The sequence below is a fragment of the Mobula hypostoma genome, chromosome 2 (assembly GCF_963921235.1).
Source record: "Mobula hypostoma chromosome 2, sMobHyp1.1, whole genome shotgun sequence".
Taxonomy (NCBI): Eukaryota; Metazoa; Chordata; class Chondrichthyes; order Myliobatiformes; family Myliobatidae; genus Mobula; species Mobula hypostoma.
The window spans coordinates 101,243,755-101,256,320 of NC_086098.1; the positions used below are offsets into that span (position 1 = coordinate 101,243,755).

Sequence of the window (12,566 nt, forward strand, 5' to 3'; positions counted from 1 at the left end):
CTAATTTCATTTAAAAATTAAAAAGCCAATTTCCATTTGATTTCAGTAAGGTCATGATTGAAGTAGCTGAGGAATAATTGATTTGTAGGAAAATTGAGAACTTCTGTAGATTTCACTATAAATTTATGTTTTTCTCCCTCAGCATTTTATTGCCCTGCAAAACAGCTCCTCAAAAAACATGAAAATGTTAAAGTCAGCCAGTTTATCCAGAAATGAATCTGCTGCTCCACAGTGTAATAATGGGATGAGAGTGGTAGCGCAAAAGCATATTGTACTTCTCTGTTGGATCTTCAGTTGAATCTGTACAAGAGACATCTTGTACTTACAAAGGATTTCATTTATGTCAGCCATTTATTCCAACAGTTTATTTATTTCATAGCACATATTAGAAGTCTTCAAACTGTTGTTTATTTTGTATTTAAATTAGGGATGGTATTGTACCTCAAGGCATCATTAAATACTACAGATTACCAGTCAAGCTTATGATAATTCCACGTCCTGTTTTAATAGAAGATGCAGCAAAACCGAACCGGAGTTCTTAAAAAGGGAGCAGGCGTGGACATTATGGGCAGTGTGGCAACCTCCTGTGCTGTAATAGTTTTTATGACTCCAAAAAAAGATTTGTTACCATGTAAAATGATGAAGGGGACCATAAGTGGAGGAGGAGCATATTTTATTTTCAAACCATTAAAATCATTGATAACAAAAGTACAACTCTAGCCAAATGAACACAAAGTTAGCTTGCCCAGGAAATAGCGCCTACCAGAAAGGCAAGAGAAATTTCACTTTCTACATTATTTCTGGCACAGCACTGTGCTCATCAGGGTGAAGGGCTCAGTAGAGGAGAATGAAACAGTTGATTTGTAACAGTAGCCCCATTAGGTACGAAATAAATGTACTTTACTTTGATCCGAACAACAAAGAATTGTTTTCCCTGTGCAATAAATGGACAAACTAGGCAATACTCTATAAATAATTCTGCTAGAATGTTTTCTACAATGCAGTAGAACTCTTGCCAAGACCTAGCCAACATGTCTATAACCTAACCTATTTATTTTTGGTGGTTCCTCGTGTTGCAACAAGCACACTTGCCTGGAATGGTGATGTGGCTCCCTGTACAGTGAAAAGTGATGTGCCTCCCTAAACTGTGAATGACCAGATTCTGATTTCTACTTTTCTTTTAAATTGACATCAAATTTACAGCACGTAACAGGTAATCCAGCCCACTTAGTCTATTCTGGTGCCATAGAAGGCTCCACCAACTCAATTAATTTCAGCATTATTTCCCAATCTGAATTGAATTGATATTTTTTCCCCAAGGTTAATTCCTGTAGGGAAAATAATTTCACACATTATATAAATGCCCTTGTCTATTGTATATTTCTTTCACTATGTTGTTACAAGATGGTGGACTATCTGTGGATTCTCGATGCACCGTTATCCAAATTCAACCAGCTAAGAGCAGTGAGGGGCTCAGGGTGTGGTCAGTCTCACTCCGGTCTGCCCAATAATTTCCCTAGTCTTTCTCTTTCTTAAATGATTCAACTTTAAAGCCATTTGACAAGTGGGCAACATCACTGTACAATATAGCACATCCACACATGATGCTCTGCCGTGGAATACTGGGTGCAACATACGACAGGCTTTTGTTACAATAGTACACACTTGGTGCTTTTGACCAGGGATGAATTCATAGGCAAATGTGCTCAGAATTTTGTTCCAATCAATACTCAAAGGGAGCGATCCTCAATGAGTCAAACTCAACTCCAACAGAACAGCCTATCTTGGCATTTTAATTCCACTCTTTTCTTCAGTTAATGATCCTTCTGAGCTGTTTCATCCACTCTGCTCAAGCAATATTAAAACTGGACACTTTGCTGCATCACTATTTGTGTTGGCTATGATCCATCCCATTTGGGATCCATAATGTCCAGGATAATTTTGTGCAAAGGGCAGATTGGGAGGGATTGGACTAGGCTGGATCTGATTCAAGGCCTCTTTGATGAAGGGACCACATTGTAATGGGCAGCCATACCCAGTAGTGAGATATATTCAACGTCAGTTGGTCATTTTAAATTAAATATGTGGTTTTGAACACCATGACACCGCTTGGAAATCACATAAATGGGCAAAAGTGGAAGAGGTTTTCTCTCTAAATTTACCAAGTATCTTTTAAACAAAGTAATTCTTGCATATTTGCTGCCCTGAAATGTTGATGTGTCTTTCAAATCTTTTGCCCTTGTATCATTTCTAATTCTCTTCTAACTCCCTTCTAAATAAAATATTTCTTGCAATGTATGTACATACACTTAGTGGCTACTTTATTAGGTACACCTGCCCATTAATGCAAATATCTATTCAGCCAATCATGTGGCAGCACTCAATGCATAAAAACATGCAGACATGATCAGGAGGTTCAGTTGTTCAGAGAAAATATCAGAATGGGGAAGAAAGGTAATCTAAATGACTTTGACCATGGAATGGTTGCTAGTGCCATTTGGGTGGTTTGGCTAGCTCAGAAACTGCTCATCTGTGATTTTCACACAAAACAGTCTCTAGAATTCACCAGGATGGTGCAAAATAACAAAAGAATATCCAGTGAGCAGCAGTTCCGTAGGTGAACTTGGCTTGTTAATGAGAGAAGACAGACAGGTTTAAGCTGACAGGAATGGAACAGAAATGTTAATAACCAGTGGTGTGCAGAGGAGCATCTCCAAACACACATGTTGAACCTTGAAGTGGATGGACTAAAGCAACAGAAGACCAGAAACATGCAATCCGTGGCCACTTATTAGTTACAGAAGGTACCTAATAGAGCAGCCACTGCGTGCATGTGAGTATGCATGTGCACATCGATTGATATGGCATTTCTCATTTGGGGAGGTGAGCTAAGGAGAATCTTGACAAAAAGCAAGCTCAGAGGAGAGTTAACAATTGAACAAAGATTTCAAAATATAATTTAGTTTCCAGTTCACTGAGCTATATTTTGTCTTTATTTTAATAAAGTGCCTTAACTTTGGATTATTCTTTATCTCTAAATAGAAAAGCATGTAGTTATTTTGGAAACAGGTGCCCCACTTCAACTCAGGCTTATTGTGAGGAAGATGCACTATCAATGTGGTGTAATGCCAACACTAGTAAGGGAGCGTGGGAACGTGTGTGTGTGTGTGTGTGTGGTGTGTGGTGTGTGGTGTGTGTGTGTGTGTGCGTGTCGTGTGTGGTGTGTGTGTGTGTTTTGTGTGTGTGTGTGTGTGTGTGGTGTGTGTGTGTGTGTGTGTGTGTGTGGTGTGTGGTGTGTGTGTGTGTGTGGTGTGTGTGTGGTGTGTGGTGTGTGTGTGTGTGTGTGTGTGTGTTTGTGTGTGTGTGTGTGTGTGTGTGTGTGTGTGTGTGTGTGTGTGTGTGTATTTATGTGTTGCATCACATTTGGAGAGTTAACTAAATCTGAGGATAGATTCCACGAATAAAGGAGTGACGTCACTTTGCTTTGGATGTAGGGAGTCCAAGAAAGAATAGGGAATTTTGGTCATGGCTAGCTTGATTCTCTGAACATACATTTAATTTACCAGAACAGAGATATTATAGTTATTTCTAGGCCAGATGATGCTGCTGACTCACAGCTAAATTGACACATGTTTGACCCTGACCTCTGTTGCTGTCTTTAAGGAATATGTATGTTTTCCCAATGACTACATGGGACTCCCAATGATGCTTCAGTTGCCCCCCCCGCCACATTCCAAAGAAGTGCAGATTGGTAGATTACTGGACTACTATATGTTACATCTGGTGAAACACGGGGAATTAGGGAAGTTGATGGGCAAGAGAAAATACGTTACAGTGAGGTAGGTTGGGGAATGAGATTGAAAGGATTACATTGAGAGTATAAACTCAGTGGGAAGAATGGTCACTCTTTTGCATTGTAAAGGAATATGAAAAATATGTAATATAAAGTTGGTACTTAGTGAATACCTGAATCATCAATGACCCTGTCCAGTGGGCTCAACTCCCCACCAGAAATGTAGACATGGAGAAGCATTCCCCAAATGCAAATAGAATAACGTTAGGATACTGAAATCAGACAAAAATAAGAATATATTAACTCCAGGAATAGTATTAAAAATGGCTAGCAGGGAAGTTGACATTGATTCAGTGTTCTTTGTTCACTCAATGTTCAATGTTCAAAAACTACAACCAAAAATGCAAGTAGAATATTTCACCAGGTAACCAAAGCAACCATACATGTCAGAGAAGTCATGCTCAGTAATATCCCAGTAGGGTACAGCTTGAGTTCTATGCCCACTTCCAGCCACTCTCATCCATTCTCACAGGAGTAGCCACAACCCAAGTTCTATAGTGTGGCAGGAAACAAGTAAACTGGATTTTTCATTGGATGTAAATAAGAAGCAACATTGTAGATGGACAGGAAATAGTAATTGTAATTGGAAGACATAGATTCAGTAAATTATTATGAGAATGGCACAATGAAGAAACAATTAGCAGGTAAATTTAGGACTAAGTTCATGAAACTCTTCTTCACCCATTCTACTGATAACAAAAATATGCGGTGATTTTTGCATGGAGAAATGAACTCCGAAATTCCTAAAATGAATTGAAACTATCAAATGCCAGGATGGGCTGAGGTTGGAGTGGGAGGTGAAGGACCCAAAGCAATTTTTCTAGATAAATAAGAGAGAAAAATGGCCATCATTCACTGATCTTGAGGATATGAAATATGTTAGTTTTGATTTTTCTGACATTTCTCAATGCGATGACATTTAACACAATTAGATTTACTTCACACTATTTTAGGTATCTGCAAATATCAGCAAATGGAAAAACATCTTATTTTACTCTCTGTAGTACTTGGTGAGTTATTTTGCTGGAACAGTTGCCAAATACCATGAGGAAGGGATGCAATGCACTTCCACTGGCGGCCAAATACTTTGTGCAAAATATTGAGTTAAATGTAGTGTGAAATAGTCAACTATTTTTTTTTCTATTCCATTATTTTTCTCTTTGTGCATAAATTTCAGACAATACACAGTATGGACTTCATTTATTATCACAATATATGGCCAAGACTTTGCCTTTTATTACACACAATAGTTCATCACTGTATGCTATCAGCCTAATGGAAACCCATTGAGATTTAGTGCCCGAGTGTTCATTTTTTGATAAAAATTATTACAAAAATTCCATACAAAAACTATTTTCATATAAATCTTGCATTTCCACAAATAAACATGAACATCTTGAAAAACTGCCCACAAGGAGTTGTAGCAGTGGTGATTTGAGATTTAGTGCATTCTACAAAAGAGTCTCCTGCAACATTACCATGGGGTCATGTCAATGAACAATCCTATATCCATATTTATTTTGGCAGAACCACACGAGTTGAAAGGTCAGGTGTCAAATCACTTCAGCTGGATGTGGGTGTAGGTGGGTGACACAATTTGAAAGGACTGATTCTGAAGAACCAGGGAGGGAAAACACACTCTTCTGTTACCACAACGAGGTATGCAAACCGAAACGTTAAACCCTACCTCATCATTCAAGTTCTGAAAAGTACTTCACAATCCATCATTTAATAAGATTAATTGTCTAATAGTCTCTCTTTTTTTTGAGGGTTCATTGCAGTCTGATCCTTGCTTTTAACAAAGAACATCTGACAGAAAACAATTATTGCCTTGTGTTGCCTTCTGATGGCGAAACACCTGAGAGATCACGAGGGTTTCACCAGGCTTCCTATGCCTCTCAGTTCTCTTTCATCTTTAACCTCAATTATTTCAATGCCCTCTGCGCATCTTAGAACATTTATTAGCACTATGTGCTCTCTTTATACTTTAGCTAAAGCTCCATATCAGTTTTCTCTTTCCTTTCCATTTTTCTCTCTTTTCCATTATTATCACAGTTTGTTACCTGCATGGGGAGAAAGAGAAGGAGGGATGAGAAGAGGAAAGGAAAGGAAAGGGAAAAGTGTAAACTCTTTTAAAAAAATTTTATTTGTAAGTTTTGGTCCTTCACAAGGTTTTCAGGATCTGGCTTTGACCACCCTGTTTTTATGTGGTAGGCAATTTCTGTTTCTTGATGCGGCAACATGAGGTAACTCGCTTGTTCGGCACGGTTTGCATATTTCCACAGGAAACACTCTTGCAGGTCATTGGGAACAAAGATTGCTGTTTGTGCTCGGTGTGGATTTTCTACACTTCATGCCATTGTTTCCTTTCCAGGCAATCTCCTGTCGTTGAAGGTATGCATGTTGATAACCTCTTCTGTTTTCACTATGACTGGTGGCTGAGGCCTGTGTTTCAGTCGTCGTTGACACTTGAGAGACAACCTGAGCTCCTCGACCATTGCACTACAGAAGGACCTCTGTGGGGAAAATTAAAGACTGAAAATGAGATGCCTTGAAGCAACAGTAAATTCACATGTCAGCATAGATTCTTTCCCTTAACACCAGGTTATCTTGACAAAGATAGAAAACAAACCCTATAGTACATTTCTTCTCTTTAAATAAAAAATCATGACTCATTTTTAAATGTATTCTGTATAAACTGCAAGAAGCTATGGAGATGAATGACATAAAGTTGGAAACATTCAGTAGATCAGGCAGTGCCTATACAGACTTTAAAGCTTGTTTGATTTATAATTTTCCCTCATTCTGATGAAAGGGCATTGACCCGATACATTGCTTCTCTTCATGGATACTGCATGACCTTTCATATACTACCAACACCTACTCTATCTAGCATCTGCAGGTGTTTTAGAGCAGCAATGGAGCAATTGATTGTATTCACACAGTAATCAAATGAATATTACATATCAACAAATAATACACATAACAAAAATAAATGCTGATCATAATCTCCTAAATCAGTAGCTGCCACTGTAAGGTGACCAATTACAATATATTCCCATCGATAACCCCTGATCTCCAAACAACCCCATGCCAAACTTTTCTCCAATAGAGAAAGCTTTCGTCAGTTGTCAGCAGTAAACAAGTGCAAGGGTATCGTTCTTTGGGTTTACTCAACGCCCACACATTTAATTCAATTGACTTCAACAGAGTGGGATGCACAAGATGTGAGGATGATCATTGCTTGATACACTCACACAGGTTTGGTACTGGTAGGCAAAGATACGTTTTTAATGCCAAGCTGCCAGGATGAATTGTAATATTTCTAAAGATCACCAGCAGTTAGATTAAAATTACACAAATGAAGAAGAATATCATTTCAAATATCTGGATTTTAACCCATAAAATAATGTCATGGAAGGAGATTAATTCCACACTTTGCCATTGAAACTGGTTAAAGGTCAGTCAAGGCTCATTGCACTTCTCAGCTCTACACCTGCAGCTCATTTCAAAATTGGCTAATAGAGCAGTTACACTTGTCTTACAAAAGAATAAAGAAAAGCTACCAAATGCATTAACCTTTTAACCGACAGTGGATTTCACAAGCCGGTGTGCTAAAATCAATCATGAGAAAACAATCAAACCTCGGCATCTTTTAATGCCTGTACAGATATGCCAGAAAGGCTCAGCCCCCAAGTTTGCTTGCTAACCAGTATGTGACTCCTCCTGCCATTCATTAGGACACTCAAGTGATGATTCGTGAAGGAACCACCCGTCCGGCAACTTAACCCCCGAGGCAAAATGAGTCCTAAAAAAATGTGGACATGTGACAAGATGTAAATTTTACATGACAAAATTTAAACAGGAGAAAGTAGCCAAAAAGTATAGAAGTGCAATGACTACAATTGCTTGTAATCCTTCAATTATCTGTTGCTGCAGCCATAATCTTTTTTTTAAAAAAAAGCTAATGGCTTCACGAGGCTGAATAAACCACATATTGGCCCATATTTTGACAGTAGAGTAACAAGTCAAAGGTTCAGACTTACTAATCATAGTTCTAATGATTGAACATACTTCATCTATGTTGAAAAGCATTACATTTACTTTTCCCATAATCTTAAATGTTTGTAATGGTGACCAATTTGAACAACATGATCATTCTGTCATCTGCAGTAAGTAAGGCAGGCTTCTCTTGGTCGCTGCAACTTGGCAGTCAGAGAAAGTGCAAGGCCTTAGTTTAGTGTCTTGAAACAGTGTAGTAATCATTGCACATCTACAGAAGAAAACAGCGTTTAATCAGAAAGGAAAATTCAGGAGATGTTCAGTGGAGACAAAGCATTATGGTTAATTAAAAGCACAGCATGAATCAAAAATGCTATAAATGGTAAACATGGATTCAGCTTATTATCTGACAAAGACAACTGTCAGTTGTAACATGTTTGTGGATTGAGACATGGATTCAATGACTGCTGTCTTAATGCACTCTGCTTTCTGCTATCTGTGTTAATGAGACAAAGTCATAATGTTTCCTTTTTATTACTGTTTCCTACACTGAAATATACTGAACTGCCAATAACTACTTTACACAATTACATTTATTGAATTGAACACAAAATACAATGGGTAAACAATGAAAACATTGTATTTTTTGCTGCTCAAAGTTTAGAATGTACCTCAGACACAAAACAAAATTTATAGTTTTTCAAACGGAGGTACTCATGCTGTATTTGAATGTGTTCCCCTGGTTATCTCACACAATAAATAAATGATATTATATAACACTGCATTAGCGTTAACACTAAAAAAAACATTATTGTACATCTTCAAAGAATGATTCAATAGAAGTGGGCTTCATGAAAGTCGGTAAATATTACTATTGGTACAAACTTCAAATTCTGCAAACATATATTCAAAGTCTCTGCCATATTCAACATTTAGATACCACGTAATCAGTTTTTGCACTAATATAGGATCAATTGGACTGCACCATACAATCTCCAGTAACTTGCAGATGTGCTGGAAAAGTCCTTTACCTTCTCAAGCTGTGCACTTTTTTTCGACTTATACAGAAATTCGCCCACTGCTACAAAGATGGAGAGCACCAGGCCAGCAGCTAGTACTATAAAGATGCCCCCAATGTTCTGGACTCCTAAAGCACTGGCTTCTTTACTTTCTTCCTCGGGGCAGCCATTCCCTCTCCACCATTTCTCCTTCATCATGTGCAACTTGCCGTCCTCTTGCAGCTGGAGAATGGCAATTGTGATCTTTTCCCTGTACGGTGAACCTGGAGGTCAACAGAATGAAATAGGATTAGCTGCTTACCATGGAATTCCATCCCTTTGTTTACAAAGCTTATGATAGCCAAACTGCTCCATGTTGCCCAGTAACTGTAAAGATCAAAGAGATAAACAATCAGTTCAAAATAAGTTTGTTGTGAAGAAATAAACATATGCCTGTGATGTACACTGGTGCTGTGAAGTCAGGGTAGCTTGGAACTGGACATCAAGAAGCTTGAAAACAGTCCTCAGGAATTGCCGTCCAATCACCATGAATTAAGTAGGGTCTCCTGAATACAGTTGTGAACATTCTGGGAGCCAAATAAAAAGACACTTCGGGATATTAAGTACAACACTGGCAAAACATCTGGGCAGGTATACACATAGGAGATTTTCAGAGGGATGTAGACCAAATGTGGGCAAATGGAAGAAGCACCTTGGTTGGTATAAATGAGTTTGAAGGGTTTGCTTCCATGCTGGATGACTCAATTCTTCACACATTCCTCCTGAAAGCTTCCTTTAGGGATCATTTTGAACATTATCATGTTTCTGCTGGGTTGGAGGAACAAAAACAAAACATTTGCAGAGGCTGGATTGTTGAAGATGCCAAGCACTGTGAAATTTGCAAGAATATGTGGACCGCCCTACAGCCTTGGTCCTCATTTACATATTCTGAAAGGGTTACTCCCACCCATTGTTTCTATCCGTAGGAAGTTCAGTTTAAGAGTTGGGCCACTACCTATAGGTTATTTCCTGACTCTGTAGGAAGGGCAGTCACTTTGGTAGTCAGTTGAAGGTATTGGTAGAGGGTGTCAAGGATTGGACTGAATTTTCAGCAGTAGAAATGCTTGTAAGAGCATCCCCTCAGCAGGAAAATAAAGTAGAGCAGTGGTCCCCAACCACCGGGCGGTACTGGGCTGCAAAGCATGTGCTACCGGGCCGCGAGGGAACGATATGAGTCAACTGCACCTTTCCTCATTCCCTGTCATGCCCATTGTTGAACTTGAACGCATGCAAGGTCATTACCCATGCAAGGACATCAGTCGGTCATTAACCTACAACTACTCGATGAGTAAAAAACAAACGTTTCTTGAGAGTTTCTTTGGAAGAGGTGGTAGGGGACGTAAAAGGCCAAACGATGATAACGCAGAGATAGCTGAGGCCGAGACTGCAAAAAAAAAGAAAGCTTCATTCAACAGAAAATACGACGAGTCATACATAAAATATGGCTTTATCGTGACCGGTGACTCACACGCTCCAAGCCCCCTGTGTGTGATATGTGGAGACAAGCTGTCTAATGAGGCAATGAAGCCCTCAAAACTGCTTCGGCGCCTTGAGTACAAGCACCCTGCACTTAAAGACAAACCCATTGAGTTTTTTGAGCGGAAAAATCCTGAGCAAGTGGGACAGAAGCAAGTGCTGAGAGCCACCACCTCCACAAATGCTGCTGCCCTGACAGTGTTGTATTTAGTGGCTAGCCTTAATTGCTAAGGTTAAGAAACCTTTCACTGTTGGTGAAGAATTGATTCTGCCTGCTGCCAAGAACATGTGCCGTGAACTGTTGGGAGAAGCTGCAGCTAACAAGATGGCACAGGTTTTTCTTTCAGCTACCACAGATTCAAGGAGAATCGATGACATAGCGGAGGACATCGAAGCACAGCTTAATGAGTCTGGTTTCACTACCCGAGTCAAAGAGGTTGCTCCTGAATGCCAGTCTACACACTGTGTCACACCCAGGGAAATGCTGGCTAGCAGAAAAATGTCACCTGATTTTAACAGCGTATTGAGTGACGTTGTTGAAGTTATCAATCACATCAAAGCAAAAGCCCTTAACTCACGTCTGTTTGAGCAGCTTTGCGAGGAAATGGATACAGAGCACAAACGCCTTCTCTTACACACTGAAGTCAGGTGGTTATCAAGGGGGAGAGCCCTGGCCAGAGTTTTTGAGTTAAGAGAGCAGCTACAGAGATTTCTTTCAGGAAAAAAATCACCACTGGCAGCACACTTCAGTGACGAGGAGTGGATAGCAAAACTCGCTTATCTGTGTGACATCTTCAACCTGCTCAATGAACTCAATTTGTCACTTCAGGGGAGAATGACAACTGTCTTCAAGTTGGCAGATAAAGTGTCTGCTTTCACAGCCAAACTGGAACTGAGGGGACGGCTAGTGGACAGGGGCATATTTGACATGTTCCCAACATTAGCTGGGAATTTGGGAGAGACTGAGGCTCACAGCTGGTGCGCGAACAACTATTTTTGCTGTCGACAGAATTCAAGCGTTATTTCCCAACCGCAAGTGACCCAAGATGTGCAAAGGAACGGGTCCGTGACCCATTTGTGAATGTCCCTGGTGAATCATCCATGTCAGCACAGGAAGACCAACTGCTCGAGCTTGCAAATGACGGTTGGCTGAAAAGTATGTTTGACATAACACCTCTGCCGGCATTCTGGATCAAATTCAAGGCTGAATATCCTGAGATAGCCTCGAAAGCACTGAAAACTTTACTTGCATTTCCAACATCACATCTCTGCGAAGCGGAGTTTTCTGCAATGAATGCAACTAAAACTAAATTGTGGAATAGGCAGGACATAAGGAACCCCCTTATGACTTACAATTGACTTATCACTATATTCATGTGAGGAAAATATGTGCTGTGTGTTTAATATTAAATTCATTAGACAAACCCTTTTATAATCAAAATTGAGTGTACCAGCCACTGATAAGTGACTTATAGTTGACTTATCACCTATATTCCGGTCGTGATTAACACCCCACACCCCACCGGTCGGCTGGTCCGCAAGAATATTGTCAATATTAAACCAGTCCACGGTGCAGAAAAGGTTGGGGACCCCTGTAGTAGAGGGACTAATGAACAACCGATACACTGAGTCAGTCAACCCCTCCATTCAATCAGGTCAATAAACAGTACCTTCTGCTAAAGTAAGCAGACTTTTAAATGTGCTTCTACTTTTAATCAGATCTGGCAGTGGAGAAAGTTATAATGTGAAGTATCTAAAGGTTGGTAACAAAAACATTCATTACTGTTAGAATCATGGAAATTTTATGATACAGGAGAGGATCATTAAGCCTATTGTGTCCGCATCAGTCAACAGAAAGCTGTAAACCCACTCTCACCCTCCTGCCCTGGGCCTATGTTTTCACAGGCAATGGGCCCTGACGTATGAGCAGTGGAAGGAGCACTCTGCTTTACAAACTATCCATCCCATCAGCCACCTCCAATCCCATCGGTGGAAGACTAGATAACTCCCAGACTGGCTTCACAGAACCAGAATCGAGAAATATCATCTTCAATCCTAAATAAATGCCTAAGAAGTGAGCAGGAGCATCTATAATACTGGCTAAATACAGTAAGGTTTCTGGTTTGACCACAAGAACTGAAGAAAATATAAGTGGGATCAGGTCATCTGGCCCCTCA

At 39.8% G+C, this 12,566-nt stretch overlaps 1 protein-coding gene across 6 annotated transcripts in view; it reads right to left on the minus strand.

Moving 5' to 3' along the window:
* Positions 1 to 516: 516 nt before the first annotated feature.
* LOC134342318 (glutamate receptor ionotropic, kainate 2) overlaps positions 517 to 12,566 on the minus strand; it is a 534,599-nt gene continuing 522,549 nt past the window's right edge. For 5 of the 6 annotated variants that reach the window (XM_063040301.1, XM_063040302.1, XM_063040303.1 and 2 more), the window contains exons 17-18: positions 8,887 to 9,137; positions 517 to 6,369 (exon numbers count right to left, since the gene is read on the minus strand). In XM_063040301.1, coding sequence (XP_062896371.1) covers positions 6,205 to 6,369; positions 8,887 to 9,137 — 416 coding nt within the window. In that variant the 3' untranslated portion in view covers positions 517 to 6,204. The remainder of the gene's footprint in view (positions 6,370 to 8,886; positions 9,138 to 12,566) is intronic. The other variant, XM_063040306.1, reaches the window with a different exon arrangement.